Raw genomic sequence first — 18,518 nt, 5'->3', positions numbered from 1 at the left:
TTTTCCAATGATTAATACAACGACGAATTGTTCATTTATAAATCTATTTATTAAACATATTTGTAGGGAAAATTAAATAATATTAAAAATGATGATGTAAAAATGAAATGTTGAGTTAGGGAGAAATAAGGGAGAAATAAGGGAGAAACCATTGGAGCAGTTGGCTAAAAGTTGGCTAAAAACTGGGGATAAATTTTGGTGCTGATGTGGCGCTGATGTGGCAGGAGTTAGAGAGAAATAAGAGAGTTTTTAGGAAGAGCATTGGAAGTGCTCTGCCCGCAGAAATTCGTGCGTCCGCAGTGACAATGTATACCACCATTTGTTATGAAATAGCACTTCATCACGTATTAATCAATTAATTATAAGCTTGATACAAAAAAATTTGATTCATATTTTAAGTTCGATTTGCAATCGGTTTTAAAAGATGAGTCGATTCATTTTGCGGTTCGACACTAAATCGGCTCAATTTGCTTGATTTAAACGACGTCGCATAATACATTATACGTATTAGGATAGCTTAAAATAGAAACAGTTGAATTCCATCTTCTCTTTGAACTGAAATCCAATTTCTGTGATCTCTCCCGCCATGGCTATGCAAGCTGGAATCGGATTATCCAGGATCTTCCTAATCGCCGGAGCTGGTACTTTACATTTTTTTCTTCTAGTTTCATTTTAGAAGGGGGGTAAATTTTGCTTTGCTTTTTTCTTGTGAGATTAGGTTACACGGGAACTATCCTAGTGAAGAATGGCAAATTATCAGATGTACTGGGTGAGTTGCAGGTATTGAATTTTCCATCTCCATTCCTTTCGAACTAGTACGGTGTTGGAATTTTGTTCTTTTGAGTTGTATTTGAAATCTGAATATATGATGTACGGGTTCTTCGTAATTTGGTTCAAAGTTCGTATGCTTTTCTGATATTTACGAAATTCAATCTGGGGATGCTATTGAAATACGTAGTTCTGTGAGGAGAGGCGCTTTCTTTGTTAAAATAATTTTCAGAGAAACTGATTTCTGATTCTGAAAATTAATAGACTAGTAGCTGAAGGTAACATTAATTGTGAGTATTTCTCCGTTAAAGTTAGCAGTATCATGATTGTTTGCTACTTCGGTGACCCATGAGAACTAAAGTTTATTCAGCTACAACCTTTATTTTGATGTGAATATCTGATTCTGATTAATTTGTTAATGTATCCTGGATATTCGGCAGAATTTGGTTAAAGGCATGGAGAAATCAGGCGAGTCGGAGGGGGATTCTGATTATTCTGAGGCTATTGCCACCCAGGTTTGTGCTTGGTAGCAGATGAAATTATCATCTTGATGTTACTGGTTTAGAGCTTATTGTTAATTTTTTTTGGTCACTTACTCAAGTACCTGCTTGTTGTGTACAATCATTGGTGATGGTGGTTAGGCATTTATCATTATCCAAGCTATCTTTAGAACTACTAAGATATCATCCTCTTTCATGTATTTTTCATCTGGTAGGTCTTGTCTTTGTTTCTCTGCATGCATGTACAAATGGATTTTTGGATTTTGCCTTTTTTCATGTCCATCGAAATGTTGGGTCTCATTCTCCATTTTTGTTAAGGATCTCAGTAACTCGGTATTGTTAAAATCATCTTATGAGCACAATATTTAGTGTAATGTCCATGAATATTTCAAAAGATTTGCCCTGCAGATTCAATATATGGTTTGATCATTTTCAGGTACGTCGATTAGCCATGGAGGTTCGCCAGCTGGCCTCATCTAGGCAGATTACAGTTCTAAATGGGAGCTCTACCCATAGTCAGTATCATGTGTTTTTGTTAGAACATATGTCCCTTATAGTTGTGTAAGTGTTGACTCCTTATCTCTTTGCTGTAGGTAACTTAGCATCTCTAATTGTCCCAGCTGCTGCCGTTGGGGCTGTGGGTTATGGGTACATGTGGTGGAAGGTTAGAACATATATATTACATTTCATTTACATGCCTAGGACTTTCTTCTTTTAAAGGTTATTCTTGTTTATTGTCTTATGTTTTCTTCTGCCAGCATCTGTTCTTTAGTGACTAATTCCCTTTTTCATGACATGACCCCTCCAATTCTCCATCTTCAAATGTCAGGGTCTTTCCTTCTCAGACCTGATGTACGTAACAAAGCAGAATATGACAAATGCTGTTTCAAACTTGACAAAACATTTGGATCATGTGTCTGACGCTCTTGCTGTAAGTATGAGCTATTTTCTTCGTGATGAACTATATCAACTGTCAGTGGCGGACACACAGCCAAGGGAGGAAGGGCTTAAGCCCTCCCCCAATTTTTTTTTTAAGATTTTGTACTTTAAATTTTTTTGAAATTTCTGAAAAATGCCTTCAACCCTCACCAAACTACTATACATGAAGTCTAAAATGCAAAAAACTGAATAAGAAGGAGGGGCTGAAAATTTGAAACTGCAGAAGAAAGTTTAGAAAAAAATGGCCGTCGTTGCAACTTTAAGGAAGAAGATGAGATAAAAAAAGACTAATTAAATTAATATAATACTCAAATTGGCAAATGTCAAGTCACATACCGATAGGCTATGCCTATATCACGTGTTCTACTTCTGTATAAAGTAATTTTAGTTTATTAAACATAGTTTAATTATTTTAATTCAATTTAAGACTTATTGTATAAAGTAAGTTCAAATGTTTATACTGGAAAGGTTATTCAGCTTCGCGATGCCTTATTCATTCAGCTTTATTAGTAATATTCTTTCTTGGTATATTTGAAAAGAGTTGATCACAAAATTATAGTAGTAATATTATTATTGGGTGGACATTTTTCAATAAAGTAGTACTCCTTTCGTCCACAATTAATTGGCATAAATTTTCTTTTTCACACTTCCATGATTAATTGTCTAATTTACTCCCTCCGTCTCATAAAAATATACATTTTTTTAGTCAGTCGTACAAGAATATTCACTTTCTAATTTTGAAAACTTTTTTCTCTCTAATGAGGTGTGACTCATTCTCCTATAACAATACTTTAATTAATTTTTCTTTATATCTCTCTCTTATTTTTTTACCAATTATATATTAAAACTCCTGCCCAACTAAAAATGCATATTTTTTGTGGGACGAACGAAGTACTTTTTATTACTGTTGATAATGATTTTCATGTTCCACTAGTCCATTCCATTAAAAATTTATTATAATAGGACTCACATTTCAATAACTTTATCCACCTATTTGTCACTATATTACTTAAAATCTGAGTAGAGTAAAACATGCCAATTAGTCGTGCACGGAGGGAGTTCTATAATATTTTTTTATGTTATTTATACTTAAAAATTTTATACGTCACACTATACCAATTTCACTTTAAAACTCGTGACGCTGCAGAAATCTCTATTTTAAAAGACGAAGGGAGTTGTATGTTAACTACAAAAAATTTAATGTACAACCAGCCCCTACCACGAAATATTTCTGCGTCCGCCACTGTCAACTGTTAAGAAGCTTATTGTGTCTGTTTTATGGGTATTGGTGTTTGTATGTTGATTGCAAAGCAATAGTAGTTTTTTAATACATGCCTCAGCTTTTTAATCTGTTTTAAAGTTATTTATTATCATGTTTCTTTGTAACAGAGTATCCTGTTTCACATGAACTTGAAACATTATACTAGCTGCAACCTTGGTGGTCCGACTATTTTTCATATGAAATTGCTTACAGATTATTTTTTATATGATTTCTGAGCAGGCAGCAAAAAGGCACCTGACTCAGAGAATTGAGAACTTGGACGGAAAAATCGATGAGCAAATAGAAATTTCAAAATTAATTAGGAGTGAGGTACATGCAGTACCACTGATCTCTTTCTCTATTTCTTACTAGTAATTTATAAGCATATAATCATATATAATAAAAATTATAATCTCGTAACAGGTCACTGATGCACATGCTGATCTCTCTCAAATTAGCTTTGATTTGAACGCGTTGCACCAGATTGTTTCTGGTTTGGTCAGTTTTTACTATTCAAATCATTACTGTATTTTTTTAGTTCTGTTATATAGGTTGTAGCATTTTCATGTAAATGTTTCTTAACGTGTCTTGTTAGTAAAATGAAGAAGGTTACATGTACAAGGAGCAAACAGAGCATAGTAGTAATTAGTATGGGATTATTTTTATCGACTGTTGATTCTTGTCCTCAATTTTTTTTCCAGTAGTACAAGAAACGTTATTGCTTTGCTTCTAATGATTATAACCATTAAGTTTCCACACTTGTAGATGTGTTTATCCCATTATTTCTATTTGATGTTCGTGTCGCGCCACTGTCTCATGTTAAGAATTATCACCCATATGCCATAATTAATGTTATATAACAAATGCTTTCATAATAATCATATTGTTTATTTAACATCCATGGCCTCTTTGTAAATCCAACATGAAATAGATGTGCCCCATACCTTCTAGCTCCCTGGTTTCATTATTCCAATAATTCAAGTTAGTTTTGCTTTATATATCACGAATTCAAGGCATGGGACTTTGTTTTGGATCCGACAGCATCTGTACGTACTTGGTTCACACTTGTTTAATTGTTATTTTATTTTGAACTGCTTCCCCCCCTCTTTTTTTGAAATCTTACCTTGTATGTCCTGTTGCAGGATGGAAAACTGCATTCACTAGAAGACAAGCAGGTGAACTATTTTTTTCAACCGAGTATTAGTATCTTCTCTATCTTTTGGTTCTGCAAGTGACTTATACGACTTGAATTTAACAACCAAGTAAATGTTAGAATGTAATTCTGGTGCTTCAAAATTGCACCTCTGGCAGCAGTTAATAATTGATCATTCATGCTGTTTATAGGAGTTTGCAAATGCTGGTGTGATGTACCTGTGTGGCATTGTAAATGGAAAAAGGATGCCCATGCCAGAAAGAATTCAGGTTGGCTATTCTTTTGCGCCTGTAATTCCCCCCCCCCCCCCCCTTTTCTTTTTTGTGATAAAGCCATTACATGCTGACGTTTTCTCATCGAATGTCCTTTTCTCGTCTTATCAATTTCTAGGGTATGGCTTTTGAGGCAAGAAAAAAATATGAGGCCCATGTTTTTCTTAAAACCAATCTTGCTCATTTCAGTTGTATTCAGAAGATATATATCTTGAGTGATTTCGAGCCATATCTGATGTTGGGTCTTTACTGTAAAATCAAGTACATTCTAATTTTTTTTCAATGATTTGGTACAGGATCAATTTAAACTTGCTGGAAATTCAATGCAAAATCTCATGGTACCTCATCTATTTTCCACTAAATGTTTTTCCCTGCTAAGTTTTAGTAAGTTCATGAATGGTATTTGTTATTGATGAGGCTCTACATGCTAGCGGTCATCAGTGCTGAAAGAGTTTTGAGTTGAATAATTTAATATACCCTTTGAAGTCTGCATAAGTCTTCAAGAATTCATATAAACGTGGATTTGTGATGACTTCTAGTACAATTTAAATCAAGCCTATGTTGGCGTTGAATGAGTATCAGTATAGTCAACTATATCCATTCTGATCTTATGTAAACTTAAATTTATGGAGTATTACTTTTCAGGGTCTTAGAGGAATTGTAGAGTCTCCTGAGAACAATTTATTGACAGATGGGAATGCTCAAGACTACTCTTCTGATAAGCTCAGCAAAACCATAACGAGGTATACTATTTCGTTTGTATGTCTGACGACTAATGACAAACAATTGAGGATGAATGTAATCTATAATTACCTCAGATTTCCTGTTAGTTGTGTCTGATTTTCTATGTGCACAAAAAAGAGTCCAGTGCAATATTCCCTTCATGCATCTAAGACTAAGAGCAGTGAATTTGACATGCAGGACTTTTTCAAACAAGTGTTGAGCCACTAGTGTCAAGTGATGACTCCTTCCACATTTTTTCGGTATGCCCTACTTCAAACAGGTGTATCATATCAACAAGTAAATATAACTACTGTTTGGCATATTTCATACTTCTTCAGTATGTCCCTACTTCTTCAAACAGGAGTGGATGCGTTTTATTTTTTCGGTTTCGGAATTTGTATAAGTGGACAATAGAAGCCACATAAAAGAAATGACGCCTGTGATGAAGGTCATATTTCACATAGTCACTCAAACATGTAATTGAATTCATTGTTGGAGCTGGTTGTTTATTTGTTTATTCAATCTAGCTAAAGTTGTAATGAATCTTCCCATTAACAACTTTTAATGGGTTCGATGTATTTCAGTGTATCTAAGTCGTACGGTTTGGATGTATTTCAATCTATCTTAGTCGTTTATAGTTTTTGAAACTTTTGTATCTTGAGCATCAGCTTCAGCCATAGAGGAAAGAATACGAGTTTTTGAACTCGTGTGTATTAATGCAAGCTCTGTGTTCTTTGTTTGTTTTCTTGTTGGTGAAGCTTGTCTTTATGGAAATAACACATGAAAATAGATTCTGATATGTTACATTTTTGATAACTTGTTGGTGAAGCTTGTCTTTATGGAAATAACACATGAAAATAGATTCTGATATGTCTTTATGGAAATAACACATGAACTTAACTTCATGACGAAATCAAGAGTAAGTCCACCTGCAAAAGAAACAAGCAATACGTTGTGATACTGAGCATAAAACGCTGGAAACACAGAATGAAACAAGGAGTTTCACAGATTTTATCAATATAGTTGACTGTCAATAGCTACAAGAAAGAATATCAGAACCCTGTAAGAGAAGCAGCAGAAATGAGAACATCAATGGGAATTGCCTATACTAGCAAATGTACATGCTAAAGAACAATTGACCTAAAAACCTACCTGTTGTATGTACCTATGACTTATGAGAGAGTTCTCCTGCCAAAGATTAAATCCCCAGCCGAGAATCGCAAAAGAATCACTGTGCAATTTGTCCCCATTTTGGAGCTTGCACAAAGAATAATTTTACTTCTAGTATTTGGTTAACTTCATGTCGCTGCTTCATCAAAACATATTTCTAACCTCCTTGTGTTGTTAGATCCCCCGAAAAAGAATGTCATTAGCCAAGTTAGCTAGGTTGAAGATTCTTCAGCTGCATTGCCACTATCACCTATTCCAGTTTCAATTTCTATCACCACCTAAAACAGTCACTCATCTTGGCTTTCTGTCCCTTGTGCTTTAGATTTTCTCTCGACTCAAAGCGATGCCTCTGATCTCTGTGCAGTTCTGCACCTAGAACTTTAGGCATTTGTTTGAACTTAATGGAAGGAAAATTGCTTCTAATGGCTAATTTGGAATTAGCCGTAGATTCTTTAGATTCAGTAGAGCTCATAACATAATGGTGACTTTGATCATCAGGGATAGGATTGCCTGATGATGTTAAGATTCCACACTGCACTTCCAGTTGTTGCCTTTTGAGTCGCTTGAAACCCTAACAAAAACGAAGACCCAAAATTTAGTTTAAGATATTACTCCAGCATTTCAGAAAGAAAACACTCCATCAAAAGAAAAGTGTCACCATTACTGCAATAAGTAAAACAATTGAGTGAAAGTTTAACCATGAAGCTACAGAAAAGAGATGATATAGATAATACTTGGTAGTTTGTAGCACAAAGAGATGATATAGATAGTGTTTTTCAAATGAATTATCCTACACCCATATCAACACTCAAAGTGGGACTTGACCAATCAGTATGTGATTGTCTTCTATTCCTGTTCATTTACACCCTTCTTTCTATCTTTCCTTCTTTTGTGTGTGTAGGAGCTTGAGGGTAGGGTAGGGGTGGGGTAACTTTAATAAGGCTAAAGTTGAATAGTCTTCCATATTATAGCGAATTTCCAATTTGAGGTTTACAAACACAGCCTAATAAATGCTAAATATGTAACCAAACAACCCAGACATGAAATGTAATAATACCTGCTGGTCAGTGTTTAAAGATGTCAAATCACGTGCATTTTTCATTTCAACTTTGTAAGACGATCTTCGCTTAACCCTGAATATTTCTGAATCCGACTCATCTTCATGGATAGCACCTCTAGTGTTGACCTCCTGAACTACCTTCCTTTCGGATCTAGGTTTTCTGCTCAAGGGTTTGGAATATTCAAAAGGCATTGCATGTATGCTATCCTCCAAGTTAGAGTTTCCATTATCCTGCCCAGCCTGCCAAAGATATTAATGATTCTTCAGTAAAAGAATAGAATTTAACAAAAACTTTAAGAGGATATTGAGTCTTTACTTTGGCTATCATTTTGAGACTTTCAGATGATTTCAAAGGTAGCATAGAAGAAACAAATGCATCCGTGATTTCAGTCTTAGTAATTTTGCTGCAACTGGTTAAAACAGATCGGTATTCAGATATTTCTTTGTCTGATACAGGAGAAATCTTTCCATAAGGGATGTAGCTATCATTTTCAGCTCCTGAGAACTGGTAAAATAGTGAACCAAAGTCACCGCTGTTCCCATACTTCTGCTCAAATTCCTGAAATATATCCTTCTCCTCCTCAAAGTGTCTGGCTGCTAATTCCATTTCTACAATGTTTTCTCTTACAGCAAGTGTTGGAGTCCTTCCACAAGGCCAATCAAGTGATCTTGTATCTGTTAAGGAACAGAAGGATGCTTAAATATTCTGGCAAAAGATATTATGAGAAAAATCAAAGCTATAGGAACTCTGTATTACCATGGTGGAGGCATACAGGGTGCGAGTGACACTGGCAGTTCAGATATGCTACATAACAATCACGTTTGCACTGGCTGCAGAGAATTGTTCCATGGGAGAAAGAAGAGATGGCCGTGCATGCTCTTGCTTTCATCAGACACCATCTGGCATAATGCTGAAACCGAATCAAATTAACAAAAGAAACCTTTATGCTTCTCTGTGATACCAAATCTCCATGTGTGTGCTCTGGCTCATCAAATTCGGGTCTTGCATAACGTAGTAGCATTGCTTCTTTACAGAGAAGCTCCTCATGGGGAAGAAGAGGGATCCTGTTGAGTAGTGCATAGCGCCTACTTGCAATTGATCCCAGGTGAAACCAATCGCCCATTGCAAAATTAACAGCTTCACCACAATTGAAACCTGAAAGATACAGGAAATTGTTTCATATTTATAAGAACGGCCCACTTCAGAACCACCCAATTTCAACCTGAAGCAGCATATTTATCACGTACCATGACTAAATCCTGAGTGATAAGCTCTAGGGAAAGTTATTACAAATTCCCCAGGGTTCTGGACAGCTCTATAAACAGGGACATCATGTTCTAACAATATGTTTGGTGGGAAAAGAGTTGTCTTCCCCAAAAGAACGTCAAAAGCTCCAACCTCCCCGTCACCAGGTAAGATATCATGAGCATAGACATGGTCCTTTACCACATTTTCAAAATCAATTGCTGCGTGACCTGGAATGCCATACCAAGTTTTTGCAGCCCCGCAATGGTGATAATTGATGCTGCACGTATAAGAAACTATGATCAGCCAATGTTAAGAATCATATCAGACACCATGCCTCTTAAGTAGAAAGATACCTATACAGGTAATGATCTTCCACATGCCAAGCAAAAACACTAAACAGCATCCCTATGTAAAGCATAGGTTCAGTGACACCCTAAGATAAACCACATATCAGTCTGGAAAGTGACAAAAAATTAAAGCTATTTTGAAGAAATAAGTAGCACATACCGGAATTTCCGTCTCAAGAAGACGCAAAGTAGATATTGGCAGCCGAGGGATTTTCTGAAAACAAGTACAATGTATAAGATACTAACAATCAAGTCCCAGCAGAAGATCAAGACATCAATGTATACAAAAAAAGACAGTGAAAGGAATAAATGGTGGAGGAGAGAGCAAAAATCATTGCTAAACGCATTCCATGGAAGAGCCCTCCACAAGGATTTTCTTATACAAGAAATGGAACCATGAGAGGTTTTAGATATAAAAAAGACAAACATAAAGGGGGGAAATATGGAAATGATGATACTCCTATAATATTGTACTACCAAATATATCCTATTTTCTTATTAACATCTAGTTTGTCTGTCAGACAAATTCCATTTGAAAACAAAAGACTAAAACCTTTATTATGAGAAGAACACCTTAAAATTCCAGTTGCTTTTTCCAAGTGGATCATTCGGAGAAGATGAAAATGCACTCCCATCAACATCACATGCATATTCGACACTTTCAGTCTTTCCAAAAGCTATCTCATTCCAAAATTCTTTTTCCATGAATGCGGCAGGAAGGCCAGCAACACTACCATATCTACGAGCAAAAATCTTGTTTGCCATCCTCTCAAAATCACGAACAGTATAGTTTCTGAAAAACATCAATCAAGTTTAAAGCCTGGAAGGACAATGAAAATAGGGTAGAGCAATGCAGATAATAAAGGGAAAACTCACATCCCACTCATGAAAAAGGTAACCTTGTCGTCACTATCCCATTCAGCGAAACGAAGTGGTTGTACCCTAGTTGTAAAACTGAAACCAGTCTTCTCTTTTGTAAGAACTACACCAGCAGGAACAGAAGCACTTACAGGGGATATGATCTTGCAAATACCTAAAGATTGAAGCACAACTTTAGCTGTTTCTCTTCCAAAATAATAATAAAGATAGGCATATTAAGGAGGACAAAAGCCATGATCTTAATGAAAGAAGCCATTGCACAAGCAAATAGTTAATGTTGGCCATTTATTATGTAGCCAACTGCTAACTACTAAAATAAAGAAGTCACTGAACAGGAACTTTATCAGCAACAAAGGCCCAACAACACAAAATTCTTAATGCTACAAAATAACTCAATAAAATTCATAGTATGTTCTAATCAGGTGTTGAACATACCATATTTAGAGGCTTCTGGGGCAATCTTTTGGATATAAACTAAGGGATTCTGGAATTCCTCTTTAGTTGGACGATAAACCGGGCACTCTGGAACTTTCTCTGTCCATTCGAGGTCCGAAATATCAAACTTAGCCACTTTCCTCTTCGAGAAAACATCTTCCTTAGTGGAAGAACTGTTACCAAATCTTGGTAGGTCAGCATGATTGTGCAAACTAACACTGTAGGAAGCAGAAGTTCTTAAAGCATCACCACCACTCCTATTCAGTGTCTTGCTGACAACATAAGGTTCATTCTCTGCTTCTGTTTTCCTCCTTTTTAACATTTTATGCTTTAAAAATTCCAGTTTTGCTTGTCTAGAAGAACAAACTCTTCCCTCCACCTGCAAAATATTGCATAAGCATTAATGTAAAGCATGCGCATAGCAAATTTTAAGTAAAGCATTTGATCACAGCAATAAAGCATGAAACAAAGTACACCCCATTTGAGGAACAGGAAATGAAAAGGGCTTCAAAAAACAATTACAATCAAATAACTATGTTCACATATTTATGAAAATTTAGAAAAAAAAGGCTGCATCTATAATAGTTCAAAATTTGAAAAAATAACTACTTGACACACTCTTTTATGGATTTATCATAATTTAAAACATGCTATACATAGACCCATGAAGGGGAAAAATTCATTGGTAAAACATACTATAAGAAATAACAATTCTCTTTTGTCATTTTGATGTCCGATTCTACTTTCTCTAAACATCGTATGGTATCATCAATCGGGTAAGCGTTGTTTCATCTGTACTCACTGTAGAGACAAAACATATGCTGATGACTCCACTAGAACTATTATCTAAGATTAAGAATATTTTAAATGCATCCACACCAATTAAATCTTCAACATTTGTTATAGAGTAGGAAAAAAAGTCAAACATGAGAATATGGAATAGAAAATTAAAATTTCCAGAAAAATGAGACATCCTAAAAGTTCACCAATTAAGTCAGAAAGGTAGGCTGGTAAAATCTATAAATGTACATAGAGTGTCAAACAGAAATAAAATAGGAAATAAAGTACAGAAAAATGAAAACTCCAAAACAAATAAACCAAATAGAGAAATAAAGAAGAATGATTAAAAATGAACAAATCAAAAAAGAACGCTCATCCCCAGACAACTTAACAAAATCCGCATTCCATGTATCCATATGGAATAACCGCCGATCCAAATGAGTACATGAAAAAGAGAAATATTTCCGTAATTTAGAAGATTCGCGCACAGAGAATCAAATGCCTGATTTACATGGCCACAACAGCCACTCATCCAATGCAAAATTGCAGATAAAATATACTACTAGTCCATGAAGCTCTAATCAACAGGCCGCAATTTCAAAATTGTTCCTCATGAGTCCATAAATCAACCAGAAATGCACATCAAGCACAAACAATTAAGTAAATATAACTAAAAATAAAAAATTACCATCTCATCCACCAAATGTTTATCTCAAGCCTCCGTCTTCTCGGAAGAATAAAAAACAACCAAACGGAACTATACTATCCGCATTCTGACAACAACTCCGGGATCGATGCGAATCAATCAGATTTGCGCGATTGACACAATACACAAAATGCAATTGACGGCGAGTGGAATCGCCGGCAGTGCGAATTCGCTACGTGGAGAGAGAGAGAGAAAGAGAGGTGTAGAGAGAGAAAGTAGGAAGTTGAGGGAAAAAACTGAAAATTGTAAAAGAAGGGATGAGTCATCGTTTGTAGTTTCAATGTGATGTGTGTCAACAAATTTGTTACTACTAATTAATTATTAATTTGCATTAAATAAAGCAATTACAGCGAAGAGTGCCAAATTGGAAAGGAATAAACGGGGATTAATAATTACGTAAAATACAATATTTTAGAGTAAAGTTAAAAAGGGGGAAGGAAGTGTGAACTACGAAGGAAAGTGGTAGTTGTTAGGTTGGTTCAACCAAACGGCTGCCGGCATTTAACGCGCCGTTACAGAAAGCGAATTACCGAATGTGCCCCGCAACAGAACCTGGTAACGACCCGGAAAAGCGGTGGTTTGGAGGGTAAAAACTAGAAAGATGTGGATACGATCAGGTGCGGAGGGGAGCAGGCGATAGGTGTTGGTGGGCCGTTGGATGTTGGCGGTATGGACGGTCATGAGAGGCTTCGGAAAACGGCTCACATGAAGTTTGCGCAGTTGACACGTATGGATAGACCAGTTTGACCTAATCAGATTGTTGATTAATTCCGCCGCTCCACAGAGCTTTTTCCTTTTCAAATTCCCGCATTTAGTTGAATGCCATCAAATCATGTCAAACCCATTTATTCTGTTTACGTGGAGTTGTAAATTTTAGAGTAAGATATATCACGGGTTTATTCACTTCCACCTCATATTTATTGTTATCTTTCTACTCTGTTTGTCAAGCCGACTATAAAATAAGGCTTTTTCAAAATGATGAGATTTCAAAATCATACTCTTTCTATTTTATTCTCAATAAATCATTTCATTTTCAACAAATAAAATATAATGAAAATGAAAAAAATTAAATTGAATGATATTTCTATTTTAAGAAGTGTGTCGTTCGAGATGATATATTCTATAAAGGAAAATATGTCACGTAAGATGAGACGAATTAGAGAGTGCTATTAGCTTTTCTGATAAGTGTTGATTCTCTGCAAAGTAGAATAGCATGATGGTTTTTGTTGGCACGATAAAACTAATCAGGAAAAAAAGTGTTTTTTTAGATACTTTCTTTCGTTCTAAAAAAATTAAATAAATTTATATATAACACATATTTTAATATGCAATTCGTAAAGTAAGAGAGAAGATCAAGTGAGAAAGAGGGGAGGAAAAGTAATGGAAGTTGTGGAGTAGTGTTAATGGATTATAAGGTCCACGTTATTAATAGTTTGTAATTAGTTAAAAATTTTACATATTTAAACTTGGTCTATTTTGAAGAATGCCTATAAAACTGGTAGTACTATATTTTTGGAGGATATGATATAATTTATATAGAAAATAGATTAGATAAAAAATCTACCTACCATTTATTATGAGAGTGGATAATCGTTTTCAATCTTATATGGAGTAGTTATTTTTATAGTTAGAGCAATTATTTTTGTAGACAAAAAAATTAAACGCATGCCCTAAAAAATCTTACTACTACCATTTATTATGAGAATGGATAATCGTTTTCAATCTTATATGGAGTATTTAATTTTATAGTTAACGCAATTATTTTTGTAGACAATACACTGATTTTATGGAGGATACAATAAATTAAACGCATGCGCATGTAATATCTTGTTCGAAATAAAGGAGCGTTTGATCAAATAATTTAAAATAATTGAACCAATCAGTATGTAGTGGCTGACCTATATTATTCTTTATCTATCTAAAATTTATTCAATATAAAATAAAAAAAATAATTATCCGAAATATAAAAGATTTGGTACATATGAATGCTTCTAAAAGGTCAACTGAAAGAATATGGCGCTCCAGAATAATAACAATAACATTGTAATCTAAATGTCTGTAAAATACTGAACGAATATGGTTGAAATACAAATGAAGTATTCTCAGAAAAAATGCAATTTCAAGGAAAGAATACTTTAAAAGTGGGCAAATGTTGTGGCATGCATGCTTCAAAAGAGCATGGGGATAAGATTCGGACGCAGTTGCCTTGATAAGTAGTAGTAGTAGTAATTTATTTAGGTAAGATTTAGTTCATTAATTCGATTCGATAATATTTATATTAGATAAATTATGATAATTTTAGTTTAGGATTAATTAAGTCAGTAACATGTGAAGATTAGATTATTCATCTAAGAAATAATTATGATTTTAATATTGTGAATAGGAGTTGAGATACATTATATTAGCTTAAATTTGAAAAAATAATTAAATAAGAGATAATGATAAATATGATCTAGTTAAGATTTAACATAACGACCATTTAAAAACAAAAATAGACCCACTAATAAGTCTCAAATACATTCATATAAATCAAATTCCTTCTCACAGCAATTCGTTATCAAATTTTAGCATATATAGTAGATTCATCCTTTATAGGGTGCATGACAATTAGGGGTGGGTCGATACGATATATCGTATCGAAAATGTTGTATCGTGCATCGTATTGAAAATATCGATATAAAGAATTTCATATCGTTATCGTATCGAAAGTTTCGATATATCGAATGGGATACATCGAACTTTCGATATAAAATTTTTTCATATTATTATCGTATCGATATTTCGATATATCGTACCGAAATTCGATATATCGTTAAATATCATATATATCGAAAATTTCGATATATATCGTATTTTCGATATAAAACGATATTTCGCGATATAAGGAAATTCATATCGTTATCGTATCGAAAACTTACGATACGATATCGTATCGTATCGAAAATTACGATATATCAAAAATTCGATAATTTTTCGATATTTTTCAATACGATACGAGCGATATATCATTTTCTCGATATTTTTTCCCAGCCCTAATGACAGTAATTAATTGATTGTGAATATTCTAAGTAATCAAAATGTAGACCACTTTCAAGTCATACCAATACCATTCAAATCCCTTTCAAAACGTACGGTTCCAACAATTGGCTAGATTGGCATTGACCGTATTATTTAAAACATGACTTATAATTATTGTTCATTAACCTCTTAATAACTCGAACTCCTACTTCCTACCTCCGTCCCCCAAAATTTGATACACTTTGACCCGACACAGGTTTTAAGAAATGTAATGGAAAGTGAGTTGAAAAAGTTGGTGGGATGTGGGTCCTACTTTTAAAGTATTAGTTTTATAATAAAATGAGTAGGAATGAGTTAGTGGAATATGAGGTCCACTACCAAAAATGATAAAAGTGAAGTGTATCAAATTTTCAGGGACTGAGGTAGTATTAAATAAAGAAAAATTATTTTAAATTTCTTTGTTTATGACCGATTTTATAATAGTATGAAGAAAACGAGTCCAAGTCTTATCTCGACTTTAAACGTCTCTCTCATTTTATTTGAAGCAATTTCTTGAGATTCTTTATCGAAAATAACATTTAATTTTTTTGATAGTATATGTATGGAATCTCCTAAATGTAGATAATATTTAATCATTTGATAAAAGGTTGAAGTATAGTAGAGAATCCGGTCACACCAAAAGAAGAAGAATGTTGGTTGGTGTGGAAAACTAGAGGAACTTTCGGCTTTAATGGAGGATAACCTTTTTTATTTGACCCAATCATTTGTGTTTAAGATTAACAGTCACCCAAATCAATGATTTTCCTAATCTTATTTCAATTTTCTCAGCTCTATGGCTGACTAACTGAGTCGCATTTTTATCAAAATCTTTAAACATTTAACACGTTGATGCTAATTAATTGGTATATATTGCATTGAATGGTAATAGTACTTCTAAAAGAATTATTAATGTACACACTGTAGTTTCAGTTTACACTATGATAGCCTATGAAATTTCTCTATTAACCTCTCTTGGATATTTTCAAATAATATAATATTATTCTAATCAATTAAACAAAAAAAAAGTTAGTCATCCTTTTATTTTAACCTTTTTTATTTGTAAGATACATGTATTTTGTGCGAGTCAGATTCAGAAACTATTAAATTGCTTGGTGGCTAGTAACATGAAATTAGAAATTTACATTGGAAATAAAGCTTCAAATTTCAAATTTATTATAAATACCACAAAAATGCTTGGATTTTGAATTGAATTCTAATTCTATACTCTCCCAGTTTAACAATTTGGATTTTGTACCCAAAATAAATATTTGGAAATCCAAATTTTTTGGGAGACATGTTTCTTCCTTTGTCCTCAGTCACACATGCCACAAACATTAAACAAAGTACGTAGTTGTTTTTCCTCTTGTTTCTATTTTCTATTTTTATGTTATATTACAATGTCAACTTTAGTATCATTTTCATTATGTTTTAATTATTGTGATTGATTTTATTTTCACTTTCTAAATTTAAATTAAATTTTTTATATTAATTATTTAATTTTATTAAACAAAAGATTGAAATTGAATTAAGTATAATATTATAGTACTTAATTTCAAATTCAACTGCATAATATTACAGCTATAACATAATGAAAAATCTATTGTACTAAACACACCCTAAAAGAATTTGTTATACACTCTATTATTAATAATTTTTAATGACCTATCGTACTAATCGACATTAGTAGGCTCACTGTGACTAAAAAAAAACAAAAAAACAAGTGGATGTGGCGAGACAGTAGTTGAAATGTAGTTGGTGATTGTTAGTTTGTATAAAAATATGATTTCTATAGTAAAGTAGGAGTATATAATACTCCATATATGTAACAAGTGAAATTTCAAAATCACACCAAAAATGCTGTTATATTATCTGCAATTTGTCTTTGGAAATTCTTATATTATTGGTCAACAATATCTAGCAATATGAATTGGTCATCAACAACAACCACCATCTCTATTTATCATTAGTAGAAAATTCAACCAAATAAACTGTTTCTACGTTAATTATTAGAGTCAATCATAATACTAATAAGAACAGTTACGTGTGTCCACATCCAATGCATGTCTTTCCCACCCACCCACATATATTAAAAATCTAATTTTATTATAGTAAGAATAAATAAGATCTACGAAATAGGTAGATGCATTCTTCCTCCTCAAAACTCCTCATGTCTAATAAGACATCAAATTATATGTATACTTAAAAGGACATATCATTGAAAATTTTCATTATAGTAAATATATGACGTGTGACATTAAACAAAGACAAATTGATCATTTTTTATTGAGTTCCACTCAATGAGTGGGGTTTAGAAGATAAATTATAAGGTATGGCCTGGCCCAAATAAATAATAATGCACCCAATGAAAATTATAAATCATGAAATATAATTTAAAGTGGGCATCAAGATGCACTACCTGAAACTTTACCCTACAAAATAATGAAATTATAATTTATGTCTCAGACATTTCCACTAAAACCAAAACATTTGGCACCCTTTGAATCTAACATTTTTGTTCAACAACTTTTGCAGCATTCATCCCATAATTATGCAGGGGTTCGCACTGCTCAAATTTTGGTCAACATTTATCACTTTTTAGGTGACTATGTGGATGGTGTGGATGATAGAATAATGTTAAAAGTTACTCCCATTATTATCATTTAAATGTATCGATTAATAATATGTATGTATGTATGTAATGAATAATGAGACAAGGCATGACACTATAATTGCAATTGAATTGCAACGAGACAGGATTTGACACTCGTTATAATTAGTGACACTTTTCCATAAACAAAATTTATATTTTGATGGTGTTTTCTCAAATTGCCACTTGCAACACTATATATATCGAGTTAAGTGGAAGTTTTCGTTCTATATTGTTAAACTTCTTCTTCTTGTAAAACTTACTTGACCATATATAGATTTTATGTACACAACATTTCTCAACATTTTTAACCCATTTCTCAACAAAGTAAAGGCCCAAGATTAATAAATGGGTTGACCCAAGTAATTTATCACACGACTATCTTTAGCTATTGGGCTTTAAATCAGATATGATGTGTTTATCTATGGGCATATCTTTTAACTTATCGATGTGCTTAACGAACTAACTAACTGGCTAGTAATTCGATTTTGATTTGAAATTCTGTATGAAATTGATTAATTAATTATAGGCTATATAAAGTTTTGTAAGTTTTAGTTTAGGATCATGTCCAG

General features: G+C 33.5%; 2 protein-coding genes across 4 annotated transcripts; one reads left to right on the top strand and one right to left on the bottom strand.

Annotated features, from left to right (window-relative positions):
* The first annotated feature begins 499 nt into the window (after nucleotides 1-499).
* On the top strand, nucleotides 500-6,234 carry LOC125211526 (uncharacterized). 3 transcript variants are annotated; one of them, XM_089067956.1, is made up of 14 exons: nucleotides 500-641; nucleotides 719-780; nucleotides 1,209-1,283; nucleotides 1,705-1,783; nucleotides 1,862-1,932; nucleotides 2,098-2,199; nucleotides 3,709-3,798; nucleotides 3,892-3,966; nucleotides 4,611-4,643; nucleotides 4,813-4,890; nucleotides 5,190-5,231; nucleotides 5,539-5,636; nucleotides 5,815-5,876; nucleotides 5,978-6,234. In XM_089067956.1, exons 1-13 carry the CDS (start codon nucleotides 587-589, stop codon nucleotides 5,834-5,836), a joined length of 882 nt encoding a protein of 293 aa, XP_088924082.1. In that variant the 5' UTR covers nucleotides 500-586; the 3' UTR covers nucleotides 5,837-5,876; nucleotides 5,978-6,234. The 3 variants fall into 3 exon arrangements, with proteins under 3 accessions (XP_088924082.1, XP_088924081.1, XP_088924083.1); XM_089067955.1 differs by having other exon boundaries at nucleotides 5,815-6,234; XM_089067957.1 differs by lacking the exon at nucleotides 5,190-5,231 and having other exon boundaries at nucleotides 5,815-6,234.
* Nucleotides 6,235-6,604: 370 nt separating this feature from the next.
* On the bottom strand, nucleotides 6,605-12,665 carry LOC125211525 (lysine-specific demethylase JMJ13-like). The gene is made up of 11 exons (XM_048111355.2): nucleotides 12,225-12,665; nucleotides 10,757-11,135; nucleotides 10,319-10,475; nucleotides 10,016-10,235; nucleotides 9,603-9,656; nucleotides 9,449-9,528; nucleotides 9,095-9,372; nucleotides 8,604-9,002; nucleotides 8,163-8,521; nucleotides 7,844-8,086; nucleotides 6,605-7,357 (listed from the first exon to the last, which is right to left on the bottom strand). The coding sequence occupies exons 1-11, from the start codon at nucleotides 12,225-12,227 to the stop codon at nucleotides 7,058-7,060; spliced, it is 2,472 nt and encodes an 823-aa protein (XP_047967312.1). The 5' UTR covers nucleotides 12,228-12,665; the 3' UTR covers nucleotides 6,605-7,057.
* Between the last annotated feature and the right edge of the window lie 5,853 nt (nucleotides 12,666-18,518).

This window comes from Salvia hispanica, chromosome 3, assembly GCF_029641045.1.
Source record: "Salvia hispanica isolate PSC_SH4W2 chromosome 3, Shi_PSC_v1, whole genome shotgun sequence".
Taxonomy (NCBI): Eukaryota; Viridiplantae; Streptophyta; class Magnoliopsida; order Lamiales; family Lamiaceae; genus Salvia; species Salvia hispanica.
This window is presented reverse-complemented; position numbering and strand designations above follow the sequence as displayed.